The sequence below is a fragment of the Larimichthys crocea genome, chromosome XXII (genome assembly GCF_000972845.2).
Source record: "Larimichthys crocea isolate SSNF chromosome XXII, L_crocea_2.0, whole genome shotgun sequence".
Lineage (NCBI taxonomy): Eukaryota > Metazoa > Chordata > Actinopteri > Sciaenidae > Larimichthys > Larimichthys crocea.
Genome location: NC_040032.1, coordinates 17,270,553 through 17,285,243, shown reverse-complemented (window position 1 = coordinate 17,285,243; position 14,691 = coordinate 17,270,553). Strand labels below are relative to the sequence as shown.

At 40.1% G+C, this 14,691-nt stretch overlaps 2 protein-coding genes across 2 annotated transcripts; one reads left to right on the top strand and one right to left on the bottom strand.

Moving 5' to 3' along the window:
* Positions 1-1,085: 1,085 nt before the first annotated feature.
* On the bottom strand, positions 1,086-3,934 carry LOC104919715 (mitochondrial uncoupling protein 2). Its single transcript, XM_010731783.3, has 8 exons — positions 3,822-3,934; positions 3,439-3,573; positions 3,077-3,210; positions 2,771-2,978; positions 2,486-2,683; positions 2,287-2,388; positions 2,012-2,192; positions 1,086-1,922 (listed from the first exon to the last, which is right to left on the bottom strand). Exons 3-8 carry the CDS (start codon positions 3,200-3,202, stop codon positions 1,808-1,810), a joined length of 930 nt encoding a protein of 309 aa, XP_010730085.1. The 5' UTR covers positions 3,203-3,210; positions 3,439-3,573; positions 3,822-3,934; the 3' UTR covers positions 1,086-1,807.
* A 4,487-nt stretch (positions 3,935-8,421) lies between these two features.
* Positions 8,422-13,993, top strand: ppme1 (protein phosphatase methylesterase 1). The gene is made up of 14 exons (XM_019276463.2): positions 8,422-8,764; positions 10,212-10,305; positions 10,540-10,632; positions 10,778-10,835; positions 11,106-11,157; positions 11,237-11,391; positions 11,573-11,663; positions 11,830-11,895; positions 12,414-12,540; positions 12,622-12,751; positions 12,946-12,990; positions 13,082-13,146; positions 13,295-13,362; positions 13,534-13,993. Exons 1-14 carry the CDS (start codon positions 8,679-8,681, stop codon positions 13,535-13,537), a joined length of 1,134 nt encoding a protein of 377 aa, XP_019132008.1. The 5' UTR covers positions 8,422-8,678; the 3' UTR covers positions 13,538-13,993.
* Positions 13,994-14,691: the final 698 nt, after the last annotated feature.

Below are 14,691 nucleotides of genomic sequence, written 5' to 3'. Positions count from 1 at the left end.
GACATCGTGATAGGAGGACATACATCAGGACAGTACATAAGTCCTAACTCCAACAAACCTACGCTTTATGTGAGGAAGCCAACATGTTTGTGTTATTATGAAAATCAAGTTAGATTTGCTATGTTTTTATGGCTACTATTGATTTGCTTCCAAATCAGGTCAGAAAATGTATTTTTTATCAAATATGAAAACAAGATATGTAACATTTGAGCATTGATATCACAGACACTCAGTGGGTTTTCCTTAATATATACATATATAGTGTATATACACCACTCGGGCATAACATTATGACCATCTGCCTAATATTGTGTCGTTCCCGTTTTGCAGCCCTGACCCATTGAGGCATGGATGCCACTAGACCTCTGAAGGTGTGCTGTGGTATCTGGCACCAAGACGTTAGCAGCAGATCCTTTAAATCCTGTAAGTTGTGAGTTGGGGCCTCCATGGATTGGACTTGTTTGTCCAGAACATCTACAGATGCTTGATTAGATTGAGATCTGGTAAATTTGGAGGCCAAGTCAACACCTTGAACTTGTTGTTCCGTAACCCATGCCATCAGGTAATACCATTTCCATGAAAGGGTGTGTGTCAAAGTCACATCAACATGAATGGCAGGAGCCAAGGTTTTCCAGCAGAGCATTGCCCAAAGCATCACACTGCCTTCCTTTGTGGCCATCGTTGGTGCTTTTGGCAGTGAACAGGGGTCCACATGGGCACCCTGACTGGTCTACGGAGTGTGATGCACTGTGTTTTGACACCTTTCTATGAGAACCAGCATGAACTTTTTCAGCAATTTGAACTACAATAGTTGACTGACGGCAACCATGATAACGAGATACTCAGTGTTATTCACTTCACCTGTCAGTGCTCATAATATTATGGCTGATCAGTGTGAATATATATATACAGTATGTGTGCATGTGTGAATCCCGCTTAATTGTAACATTTGCACAAACACTTTGATATGTTACACGACTGATTTATGCCACAATTTAGTTTAAATACTGAATACTTAAATCCCAAGATGCTCCACTTTCTATTTGATTACATTTTCTTCATTTATTGCTCCACATCAGTCACTCTATTGTCTTTTCTCTGTTTAATCACACTATTTGAACTGTAAGCCAGTGTTAAACAGTCAACACAACTAACAGAAATTGAATAATAATTAAAAAAAAAGATACTTAATGTATTTATTTTGGCATCATTTAACATTGTGCGTAACATATTTATGACTTATCGACCAGCAATAGATCATGCTATTACAATAAGCAGTACATAGAATAACCTACAGTATAAACATGCATAAACAAGCGTAAACATTGTAAACAATACGTGATACAGAAACATAGTAATGGTCACTGTTCAGGTCTGTGTTGCCAGACTCAATCTGTCTGTTGCTCTCCTGGAAAACAAACACTGAATAAGAAATACATTTATGTCATAAAATTATTCATATTACCTCACAGTTCATTCTTGTAAACATGAAACAGCCAGCTGATCAAGGTTTCAGTATATATGTGAATAGGAGAAAATCTGGAATTCACATGTCTTTTTACACCTGAATGAGCATTTTATAAATAATCTAAATAAATATCATAAAATGTCTTTTTATACTTGAATCCTTAAATCACTTCTGGTATTGCATCAATGCCCCCCTGAGTCCGTCTTTATTCAAGAAGTCAAACGGCTGCAGCTTCCTGCCGAAACCTGCTTCATGCAGCCCCGATTACCACTGAATCATGGTGAACGTGATAGCACAGAACCGCAGTATCTGTGCTGTCCAGTCTCACAAACGATGAGGTCAAAACGGCGATTCCCAGTACTGTTGTGCCCTGGTCATGCCTCTTTTGATCTGTTCATATGTCACAAACATCACAATGTTCCAGGACCCCAGTCGCAGGAAAGAAGGCATGAACCTGAAACAGATGGAACGAAAATTAAAGATTTGTCCAAAACAAGTTATTTTAGTGCTGTTTGGTTCATTGTTACGTCAGTGTGTGTTTACCCTTTATAAAAAGCTGTGGGTCCTTCTTGTCTCACCATGGTGAGAGCACAGTTGATAGCGCTGCTGTACTGTCCAGAGCCTGAATTCATGAACCGTGTTTTGACTACATCCACAGGAGAAGCCACTACTGTTGTGCAGAAGCCTGCACCGAAGGCGGCGGTGAAGTGGCACGGCAGGTTGTCTGTAGGGGAGCAGAAGCTAAGTCACATCTTTTATGTCCACTTTATTTGATCTTTGTGTTTTCATGTGGACTAATAACTGCTTTACCACCTCACCTGTCATTAGGTCATACTTCAGGATGAGTTCTTTGATCATGTCGTAGGTCACCAGCTCTGCACAGTTCACGATGGCATTACGGGTGATGTTGGGCATACAACCTAGAAGATATGAGAGGGTGGTTACTTTATGGTTCTTGGTGGTTTTTTAAGTAATATTTTCAATAAAAAAAAAAAAAAACTGAAGTAAAAATGGCACCTCTCCAAAGTCCTCGCACTCCCTCATCTCGGGCAATCGTCTTATAGGCGTCCAGGGTGCTGTTATACCTCCTTCCACCATCAGCCAGTCGTACCTGGGCTTGGAAGCGCACCTTCACCACATCTGTTGGCTGTGCAAAAGCCACCGCCATGGCTCCTGTGGTGCAGCCCGCCATGAGCCGAGTGACAATCCCAGCATCTGTGCAAACATGAATGTGTTAGTCAAAGTGAAGCAGAGAGAGAGAAACCACCTTTAACACAGTGACACACAGGTCGTGAAACTCACTCTCAGTTCCCCGAGTGTAGAATTGCTTCATGGAGTCGTAAAGACCGATTCGGACTGAGGCGAAGCTCATCTGCCTCTGGAGTCCTGCCACCAGTCCATTGTAAAGACTCCTGGGCCCCTCTGTGCGCACCATGGTGGTAATGGTGCCAAACACTCCTCGATATTTAAGAGCATTGCCACCTTCAAGTTTATGAGACTCTCCCTGAATCTGTCCAACAAGATGACATTCAAGGTTAGCAGCAGGTTCAGAGAGTTTACATGTGTCATAATCTGACGTAAGCTCCTCTTAAACATCGTGCCCCTCACCTGTAGTCTAACTTTGGCTGTGTCCAGTGGAAAGGTAACAAGGTCAGCAATGCAGGCTGCCGTGCCTGCTCCGAAGAACTTAACTGCCGCAGAGGGCACCATGTCTTTGGGTTTCGTGCCAACCATTTCTGCGCCTGGGTCGATGACATGAATGGAAAAAGTGTTAATGATATTTTCCAGGACCACACACGGATCATCACAGAACATAATTGTTTATTATATTTTTTGTTGATGACATGATCATTTGCTGATTATAACATCTACACTCCTACAATCACTGTGGTAAACCCTGATTGTACTATTATATATATTACAAAAGTTAGGGTTAGGGTTAGTTAGTCCGTGTAAAACATTGTGCATACCTGTCGTAAGCGAGGGTAAGGAAAGTTTTCAAGTTTTCTCAAGAAGTACACTTGTTTTTGGAAGCGGTTCTGTTGTAGAAATGCCTTGGGCCATAAACTCTGTTCGAAACGAGTCAGCCAGCATACCACCACTCACTGAAAAAACAAGCATTTATCATGTTCTTGTCTTATATTCCCAGTTTTATGCATTTAATGAACACTTGATAACTGAGTGACGCATTGTTATCAATATTATTATCATCTTATAGGTACAAAAGACAAACATACAGAAAATTAAGTCATTTAAATATAACATTTTTAATTTCTTTGATATATTACTTAATTATAAGATAACGTAGGATCTATTAGGAGTTTATGTTTTTTAATCTGCATGTAAAAGTTACCTAAATACTTTTCCAGGGAAGTTATAATCCAGCACTTTGGAAAACATGTAAATCCTTTAGGCAGTTAGTTCCCTTCGTGTCCTCGTCTCATGCTGTGTGCTTTCTGTTCACCGATGAAGAAGCTCCTGAATTTATAGGCACCTTTTTCACATGACCGCAGGGCACACTCACAAGTTGTACACACCTGTCATGTGTAAGCCTTGTTTACCACAGTCTGTGAGACACAGATGATATTTGAGCACTTGTTGATCTGCTCCTAACAGGTGAATTATGGTAACCTGATATGGACAAATGCTCTGTAAACAGAGTATTTTAATCTTGATCACAGATCATTTCTTAGATAGATTTTACTTGTTGGCAGTATCATAAACATGTTTATTTTAAATCACTAGTTTACATAAACTCAGCTCATGTTACACTGGCATCAAGGAGAATACCTCTTCCTATTGGTTAATAAATGCAGCCAATCAGACAGAGAGGCCCGTCTGGATTCCCTAAATGTTTTCATGGGGCATTTCACTGGCTGACAAGGGCTCGTGGTGGATAACATTTGCCCTACATCCCTTTTTTCAGCGTTAGTGCCCCTTAACATGACGCAAAACTAGCTCAGAAGTTTTAGGAATTCCCTCATCCCTCCCTGTAAGCAATAAAGTTAAGTAATGTTCCAGGCAAGGGAAACGCCATGCTTCTCAGCCAATCCATACCATGAACGAGGGTGGGTGGATGCACCAAAGCATCTGTATGCAATCATTCAAGTTATAAGCATCTGTCCACGCAAACTAGCAGCACCTAAAGAAAAGGACTGCATGCTAAACTGAGAGGGTAAAAGAGGGGAGACAGAGTGTTACAGTCCTCTGCACATCAGAGGCATGCACGCACATGCATGTGACTTTCCATAGCAGCTCCAGGGCAAGGCTCCAGCAGGCTTACGTCAAGTCATGCGGTTGACTCTGCAAAAGTGTTTCCTCTACATGCAGTATCTAATGTTTCAGCTGCTGTTACATGTTGTTCTGTTTCCAAATATAAAGTTAAAGATGTGTTGTTTTGGTAAATAGGGCTGAACTTCTGACACATTTTCCATCATTTACAGTTTTTCTGTCTATCAGTGTGACCATAAGTTGCATGTTTTATGTTGACTGAGGATGTGGGCTGCTGGTTGTGATATTAACATGAGAATGAGAATGTTTTTTTGTGCCTCTTTTGTCTTCTTATATTTACTTTTATTCAAGTGAATTTCCCCTTTATCATATTTTTAATTTATTCATTTTTATCATTTTAAATACTAAGCTTTATTACTATTTAGCTAAATGAGAACACAGTATTAAATCTGCATTTTAAAGGTCGAATTTAATTCATTTTCTTTTCTTTGTTTTATCTTAATCTGCAAAGCAAATGTGGGAAATGGTTGAAACTTAAACCCAGCAGACAAGTGGAGCTGCTTTCACCACCTGCTTTCTTGACCCAATGCTAAAAACAGGTTCTTGAGAACACTGCATGAATAACCTTTGAGTCACATCAGTAAACAAGTCGCTGGTCCGGCTTCAACCAGCCTGTAGTGACCTCCCCTACTTCCCCTCAAAATTAAACTTAGCAGGCAGACTCCCGTCAACGCTGTGCTCTCCTGCACTTTAAATACCACGAACCATGAAACAGTGCTGTGAAACAGCTAATCTCCATTACACTATAAATAAAGTCAGCCGCTGCGTCATCTAGTAAAGTAAAGGTTACTGGGGCACACAGTGGCCCATAATATGTTAATTCACAGAACCATTTACATGGGAACTTTCGTCTTAACTTTATTTTAATGAAGGATGAAGAAGAGGACTCTGAACCAGCATCACTGTCAAGTCATTTGTCCAGATTCAGTTGTTCGGATCTGTTTGTATCACATTGAAGCTTTTAGTGTCTTTAATCAACACCATCAAAAGCTTTTGAATTCATTTTGACATGCAGTATTTTCACAGCACAAATGAAGAGATATTTCACTGGAGCTACAAATGGCTCCACATACCAGGAACGATTCAGCTGTTTGCCAGTTATTCAAACTCAAGTTCAAAGTTTTTTGTCCAACTTTTATCAGAGGAAACAGAAAATGTAACAACGCAACATTTCAATCTTCGATGGATGGACTATAGTTGGCTGAGGAAATCTGAGGACGAGGCGACATCAAGAGATAAACAGTCAGATAGTATAAAACACACTAAAATCAGTGAATACCCCAAAATATACTGTAGAGGAACAATGGATCTACATCATTATTATGCTGAAAATTATTTGTCTGAACGAAATAATATTGACAAAGAAAGGATAATGTTAAAATAGAAAAAAATAAATAAGACAAATATGTTTAGACAGAAGCCAGGGAACGTCACACCCTCACTTGGTCCACGTGTTATAACCTCTGAGTGTGGTCCATGAAGTTCAGGACATAATGTTCCATATGAGAATACGTTGTTTGTGCACTCTGTTGGCCACAGCTGGAAAGTCCATCTACTCTCATGTTTGGATAGAAAATGTTCTGAAATACATGAATGGGTTTAAGAGAACGTGTTCATTTGAATACATTTGGTTTGATTGTATATATTTTTCTGCCTACAGGCAGTTTGATTGTTGTTGGTTTAATTGACACCCAGCTGAGAGGGTATAACCTTAAAGTTTCGACCATCTTTCTGTGTCTACATCCTGCCTGTGATAATTAAATAAGATGACTATCATCTCCAAATAATCAATGAAGGCATCTTTATTCCAATGTTTAAGGTAAAACTGTATGTGACCAACTATTCATCTTCACAATCAAATTAGCAGGTCTGCTGTCCAAACAGACTGTTTATGTAACTGAGGTGTTTCAAATGTACAGTACGCAGATTACAGGACTGAGGCTGTGACTTCAGTGTTCATAAAGCTGCAGTTCCCAGTGATCATCAACCACATCCTAACGTAACACCTTTAGATCTTTCTTTCACCCTAATTTTTATTATTATTATTCTCAAGAGGTAACTTCTAAACTTCTACTCTGTATCTATATCTGTTTTCTGCACATGTTGACAAAGTGCAACTCCATAAAACTGCAAAATCTGATCGAACTTATGATTGGCCAAGATATGACTCTGTGTTTGTTTTGTTTTTTCTGAGTTTGAGTTAAATGGATTGCAGCAATAGTCTCCGAATGTGGAGATAACAAGCTGAATGATATCAACCATGATGAATAAACTGAGCTTCATGTGTAAAATAGGTGGAACAGCCCTTTAAGTAAATTATCTCTTTTACTTGGCACTGCTGCCGCCTTGTGTTAGAGAATACTGTGAACTAGAAGATGTGACATTGTCCTAAAATGTGCTGTTGTGCTGTCATTACTTTATATCAATGTAGATTATTATGATGACTATGCAAGTTTTTCCCTTTTTTAAAAACTTATATAGAGAGGTGTTTCTAATATTTTGGCCCCTACCATTTGCATACATGGGAAGGCAATAATATTAGAAACATCTCCTGATATAATGCAGTCCACTTTAACAAACTACAACCTAAATAGTAAACGTAATAGTTATATTAACACCTCTCTGACAGTGAGAATTATAGAAGTCACAAACGAAATATTAGCTCTACATTGCACATTTTGCCTTTTCAACCAGTTTCACGGCCGCTGTAGTTTCTCCTTCATGCTTGAACCGAGAGAGGGAGGTCACAGGTTTTCAGTTGGTTGCAATCTGAAACTTCACCACTAGATGCCACTAAATTCTACACACTGGACCTTTAAATTTACATTTTTGTCTTGCTTTTATTTGGCCTATTTATGCCTGCATGGTGTATTCTGTTTGTCTGCTTGTCTGTCAAAGCACCTTGTGAATTATTTTCTATATCAATAAAGTTATTATTATTAGTAGTAGGATAGATAGATAGATAGATAGATAGATAGATAGATAGATAGATAGATAGATACTTTATTAATCCCTGGGTATTAGTAGTAGTAGTAGTGCTAGTAATAGTAGTGCTAGTAGTAGCAGTAGTAGTAGTAGTAATAGTAGTAGTAGTAGTAATAGTAGCAGTAGTAGTAGTAGTAGTAGTAGTACCAACAGTAGTGGTAGTAGTAGTAGTAGTAGTAATAGTAGAAGTAGCAGTAGTAGTAGTAGTGTCGTAGTAGTCATAGTAGTAGCAATAGTAGTAGGAGTAGCAATAGTAGTAGTAGTCGTAGTAGCAATAGTACTAGTAGTAGTAGCAGTAGTAATAGTAGTAGCAGTAGTACTAGTAGTAGCAATAGTAGTAGTAGTAGTAGTAGTAGTAATAGTAGTAGTAGCAGTAGTAGTAGTAGTAGCAATAGTAGTAGTAATAGTAGTAGTAGTAGTAGTAGCAGTAGTACTCGTAGTAGCAATAGTAGTAGTAATAGTAGTAGTAGTAATAGTAGTAATAGTAGTAGTAGTAGTAGCAGTAGCAGTAGTAATAGTAGTAGCAGTAGTACTAGTAGTAGCAGTAGTAGTAATAGTAGTAATAGTAGTAGTAGTAGTAGTAGTAGTAGTAGTAGTAGCAGTAGTAGTAGCAGTAGCAGTAGTAGTAGTATTAAAGTCAGTAGGTGGCGGTAATGCTTTGAAGATTCCAGCTGAAACCTGCTGTGAAAGAAAACCAAAGAAGAAGAAGAGGCCGACCCAAAATAATCACAGCAGCCGTAGAAGAAGAAGAGAGCTAGCCTGCTAGCCGTTAGCTCGTCAGACAGACGCAGGGAGCTGCTGACGTTTCTCCAGGTGTGTGGCTGTGTAGTGTTGCAGCAAGTGTCGTAGAAAAAAAACAAACAAAATCATATGCTGCGAAAGCGAGGGCAGGCGGTGACACAGAGATCCTGACACAGAGACAGAGACGGACGACATGGAGAAACAGCTCCACCTGAACCTGTTAGCCTCCAGACCGCCCATGGCTGGAGGCTTCCAGTCTGGCTCCAAGATGAAAATGGGGTGAGTCAGCTCGCATCTCAACAGCCTGCTGTGTAACCTTACAGCTTATCATCACCACCATCACATGGACTCGTATATTTACGGTTTATTTAAAGGACGGGACAGCTGACACAGCGTTAGCTACCCGAGCTAGCTGTTGCTATCAGAGTTTATGAAACAGTGTCGTAGTTTTTTAAATATATAAATCAGAATTACAGGTTTTTATTCAGGTTAAACTCATCATCAGCATATATATATGTGAAGGTGAGATGGTGAGCAGTCATGACACATCATCAGCACCATCTGAAGATGCTATTTTAATATAAATATGTAGTTTTTAAAGACAGGTTTTTATTATGAGCTGTAGACTTTCTGCAGCCTGTGTGATGAAGGTCAGAGCTTGTTTCTGTTTGTTTCCACCCACATAATGACATGCCCTGACTGTCCTGTGTATCTGGTGGCAGAGTATCCAAGCTAGGACAGACTAAGTTAAGAAATGTATATAAAACATCCTACAGATCTACCTGAAACTGAAAAAATAAAACAAGTTGTATAACCACCTTTCTACAGGTATGCACGTTACATCATTTGTCTCGTGCACATATGTCTCTAACCATCCATCCATCCACTTTCTGTAACCGATCCCAGCTGACTCAGGGCGAGAGGCGGGGTACGTCTTGACAAGACGCCAGTTCATCACAGCTCTGCACGCAGAGACAACAAACAACCATTCACACCTGATTTAGAGTTACCGATTAACCTATTAAGCGACTGTGAGAGAACCACACAGGAAGGAAATGTCTTGCTGTGAGGCGACAGTGCTAATATATATATATAATAGTAAATATAATTAACATAGGAAGAATCTAACAGTGCTACATGAAGTCATGCTGGTGTTCAAGAGTCAGATGTTGGAATGAAGGAGCTGTGGTACAGTCTGTAGCTGAAGGAGCTGTTTAAGGCCTCCGTAGACTCATGCAGGAGGTGAGAGGAGTTGTTCATGATGAATGGATGTCTGCTTTGGTAACATCCTCCTCTCCCTGACTTCCTCTATGGAGTCTAGGGGGCAGTCCAGGACAGAGCTGGACTATCTTAAGTCCTGCACACTGCAAAGGACGGTGTGTGTGTGTGTGTGTGTGTGTGTGTGTGTGTGTGTGTGTGTGTGTGTGTGTGTGTGTGTGTGAATAAGGAATTTACATCAACATGTAATCCCTAAAATATTACCTCCAGTAAGTCTCTGGTTTCTGGTCAGGAGTGTTAGAAATCCTCAGCGTCTGAGGTGAAGACGTAATGGTGAACTGTGAAGTTGTGGTGTGTGGTTTGGGCTTGTCATACTGCGAGCCAGTTTGTCCTCCTCACAGAAACTCAATCCAAAGACTTCTGTCTTACATGATGTGTTTATAATAATCCTGCTGCACTACAGTTTGTTTTACGCTTTGCTTGTTTTTGTCTTTATTTTTGTATACAGACCTGGACGGAAGAGAGATTTCTCGCCCCTCCCCTGGAGTCAGTACTTTGAAACCATGGAAGACGTTGAGGTGGAAAATGAAAATGGCAAAGATATATCCTTGACAGCTGCTTCTGTTTGCCAGGAAAAATGTCAGCATGAATTATTGAAACTTTGGTGTGGCAGTCATCCAGAACATTCACATCTAACTAGGTCATGTCTACTTTGTCGTCCCAGTGTGCTCTGGCTCTGGTGTCTGAATTCAGTGTGGTATTGAACATTTGAAGCATCTACTTATTTTGTAACTCTCACGCAGATCTTGGTAAAAATTTCCTTGATTCCCTTGAACGTTTTCAGAATTTACTGCAGCGGTGCTCATGGTCCTGTGCTGCTGCTGCTCCATGGAGGAGGCCACTCTGCACTCTCCTGGGCCGTGTTCACTGTGAGCCAAATAACTATTACAGAAAAACGGATAAACTGTTGCACGCCAACCTAATGTGGGATATTTATAGAGCTGGTTGTTTATTCAAACATGTTTTCTGTCCAGTATTTCATTTTAATGGTTTCTCGGTATGTGTATTCTGCAGGCCGTCATATGCAGCCGGATCAACTGCAGGGTGGTGGCTATGGACCTCCGAGCTCATGGTAAGCATAGACAATCACAAGACATAGAATTAGTATTCATATGTACTAATTTAGACATATTTTATTTTTAATTTGAGTAATCAGATCTCACGTAAAATATGGGTCAATTTAAATAAAGCAGGGGTCATTTTGGCCCGTTGTTTTGCTGTAAAAAATATGAAATGATTTAACAAATTTTACTGTTTAAATTATAAAATTATAATCGCACCAAAGTATCACTAGGTCATTCTTTGCTAACGGTGAAATCTGTTTCTGTCTCATCACCTGCAGGCGACACCAAAGTGAAAAATCCTGACGATCTCTCTGCAGACACGATGGCCAAGTAAGTTGCCGTGTGAGCACGTACACACTCGCACGTGTTAAACACTGACAGCTCATCCTCACTTTTTCTTCCTTAATAGGGATATTGGTAAAGTGGTGGAGGCGCTTTATGGCGACAACCCGCCTCCAATCATGATTATTGGACACAGCATGGGTGGAGCCATCGCAGTTCACACAGCTGCTGCTAATCATATACCATCTCTGCTGGGCCTCTGTGTCATTGACGTTGTAGAAGGTAAGAGCTTCGTCCAACAGGAGCATCATAGAGAGATACACAGCAGTTTATGATGCTTGGTTGGTTCTACCAACTTTAAATTAAATGGGAGTTTATATGATGCATAATAATATAATTTAAAGATGAGCTCACTGTAGTATTACTGGGTTATTAATGACATCATTTCCTTACTTGCATTCAGGTACAGCGATGGATGCTTTGAACAGTATGCAGAATTTCCTCAGAAGTCGGCCAAAGACATTTAAATCTCTGGAGAATGCCATTGAGTGGAGGTAAACGGGAGCAACAGGAGGCTTGCTGGAAAGATTTAGCATGTTCAGCTTTGAAATTATGTATTCTGATTGTTCAGTTTTAATGGTCTCCATTTTGAGTGTTTGTTTTTATCTAATTGGTATAATTTTGGTACTTGAAGTGAAACTTTTCTTTTTTTGCTTCTAGTGTCAAGAGTGGCCAAATCCGAAACATGGAGTCAGCACGAGTGTCAATGGGAGGCCAGGTGAAAAAGTACGTCTGCTCTGTTTCTCATCTCATCTGGTGTAATTTTTCTTTTTAAACCCTCCTTCACTCTCATTCACTGTCTGTGTCTTTCGACCACTGCTGTCTCTCACTCTCTCAAACCATCGGACACAAACCAAAGGAAAATTCTTTGTGTCACAATTTTGCAGTGTAAATTGTGAGTCAGATTTAGAAGCTGGGTTCATGAAATAAACAAAGCCAGAATACAACAGGCAGAGTATCAGAGTTTAGTCCATGAATCCACCTGGATAGTCTCAGTTTCAGAGACATTTCAGGCTGACTGTGGAGGGTTTGTCCGATCTGAATGTGTGATTGGCCGCCACAGCTTGATGTCAAAAAATTGGATCCAACTCAACTTCTCCGCCACAGGTCGCTGCATTTTTTTGGCAGACACACCTGCCGCCCACACCACTTCAGCGAAAACACACTATCCCCACTCAAACCCTGCATTTTCTGTCTGAATGCGCCCTTTCTTTGCTGTATGTTCATTTGCTCTGTCCGCACAGATGTGAGGAGTCCACCAGTAGTCCAGGAGTGTCTCGTAGCATTGGTGAAGGTATAATAGAAGAAGAGGAGGAGGAAGAAGCGGAAGAAGAATCAAACAAGAAAAGGATGAAGGAAGATGATCAAGAGGTTTTGTCTCTCTTACACTTCTCTGTTCTAACATTTACGTGTTTGTGAACGGTGAAAACAACCAACATGTCTTCCATACAGATAAAGAAGGAAAGCGTCTTTACCTGGAGAGTGGAGCTGTCAAAGACAGAAAAATACTGGGAGGGCTGGTTCAGAGGCCTGTCTGCGCTCTTTCTCACCTGCCCTGCACCAAAACTGCTTCTGCTTGCAGGTTAGATCTCTCACAGTTTGTCACAATTGTTATTTGGTACACCGAATACATGAAAAGAATCTGGACCGGCAGGTTTTGATTGAATTTCAGGTCATGTTCCACTAGTTTGGATGAATACGTACGATTCAAGTTTTATCCCAAGCTGTTTTGTCATTGACTGCACAATTTCACCCCTGACTTACTCCATTGTATAGGTGTGGACAGGCTTGACAAAGACCTTACTATCGGACAGATGCAAGGTGAGGAGCACAGATCGACACTTTATGCCGAGTTCACGGTGGAGTGCACAAACCTGGAAAAAGATCCATAATCTCTCTTGTTTGTCCACAGGAAAGTTTCAGATGCAGGTCCTCCCACAGTGCGGTCATGCTGTCCATGAGGACGCACCTGAAAAAGTAAGAGCTGTTTACCCTGTGTGCCTTATGTAATCGGGATGCAGTGATTGTGTGAGATGCTTTTTGTCGCCTTTCATGTCTGGTTTGATCCAGATTCAGTTGTTTGTTTTTGTTCTTAATTCTGTCATCTGTTGTCCTGTCTCATCAGGTAGCAGATGCTTTAGCGACATTTATGGTCCGGCACAAATTCACTGAGTTTAAGGAAGGATATCTGTGGTAAGTGAACTTCCTACTAACATTTATCAGATTTTCGAGTAGTAATTGATTATAATTAGCGTAATAATAATTTTATACTGTCTTTGTGCAGAATCACAGGAGAGTACAATGTTTACATTATAAAACTAGGGCACTAACTAACTAATAATTGTGTAACAATCTTTTCCACAGCTAGTTTTCAGTCTATATATAGCCAGCAGCCATAGAAGAAATGTTTCAAGATTCATCCACATCCTCGTACAATTTAACAGCAAATTAAAGGAAATATAAGAAACATTATTATTATTATTATTATTATTATTATTATTATTATTATTATTATTATTATTATTATTTGGATTTTGTTATGTAGATAATTGTTTTTCAGCTTTGCCTTATTTTTATTTGAAAACACTGGGATTTGATTGTACTTTTCCTTTTACAATATATATTTTTTAAATCTCTGAAATGTAATAATGCTCTCCTTGTTTCATGTTTTATTTTTGAGTGATTGCATCATTGTTTATATGTTGTGTTTGTCACGGTTGAATTCAAACGATGATTAAAAGACAGATGCTGTAAAAAAACACAAATGTCACCCACGCTTGTATATTTGGTATGTGAATTAAAAGGACGTCATGATCATTTTAAACCTGGTAGTTTATTTGATGTAGCAAGATAAATGTATAAAGGCTTGTTGAAAGGAGACACAAATAGTTCCCTTACATCTACTTTAGATCATTCTCATTTGCAGCTTCCTGATATTATAGCACACATTGTAACTCTATCACAGAAATGTACATTTACTCATTTAGCTGATGCTTTTATCCAAAGCGACCTACAAAAAGAAATATTCAAAGTAGTGTGACAAGGACATGTTAGTGCCGCAGTACTACTCGCATAGAATCAAGTGACAGTTGTAGAAGGGGGTAAAGGTTTAACATGTCCAGTTGTTGGTGGTGTTGGAGAGGAGGTCCTCTCTGAAGAGCTGGAGGTCTTTAGGAGATTTTTGAAGGTACACAGGGACGCCCCTGATCTGGTAGAAACTGGTAGCGCCTTCCACCAACGTGGAACAACAGACGAGAAAAGTCTGGGTTGTCCTAAGCGTGCAGGTGGCAGGCGCCAGGTGTCCACTGGAGAAGTCCAACAGCTGGGAGGTAACATATGCCTGTATAAGGACATTAAAGCCTTAGTGATTTGAATTTAATGTGGGCTGCTAAAGGTAGCCAGTGGAGGCCAATGAGCAGCCTTTAGGGTTGACTGAAGATCAGGCGTGTCGTCTGAAAGGGCTTCACTGTGCAGGCTGGGAGGCCCAGCAGGAGGGAGTCACAAGATGACCACAGCCTGTAT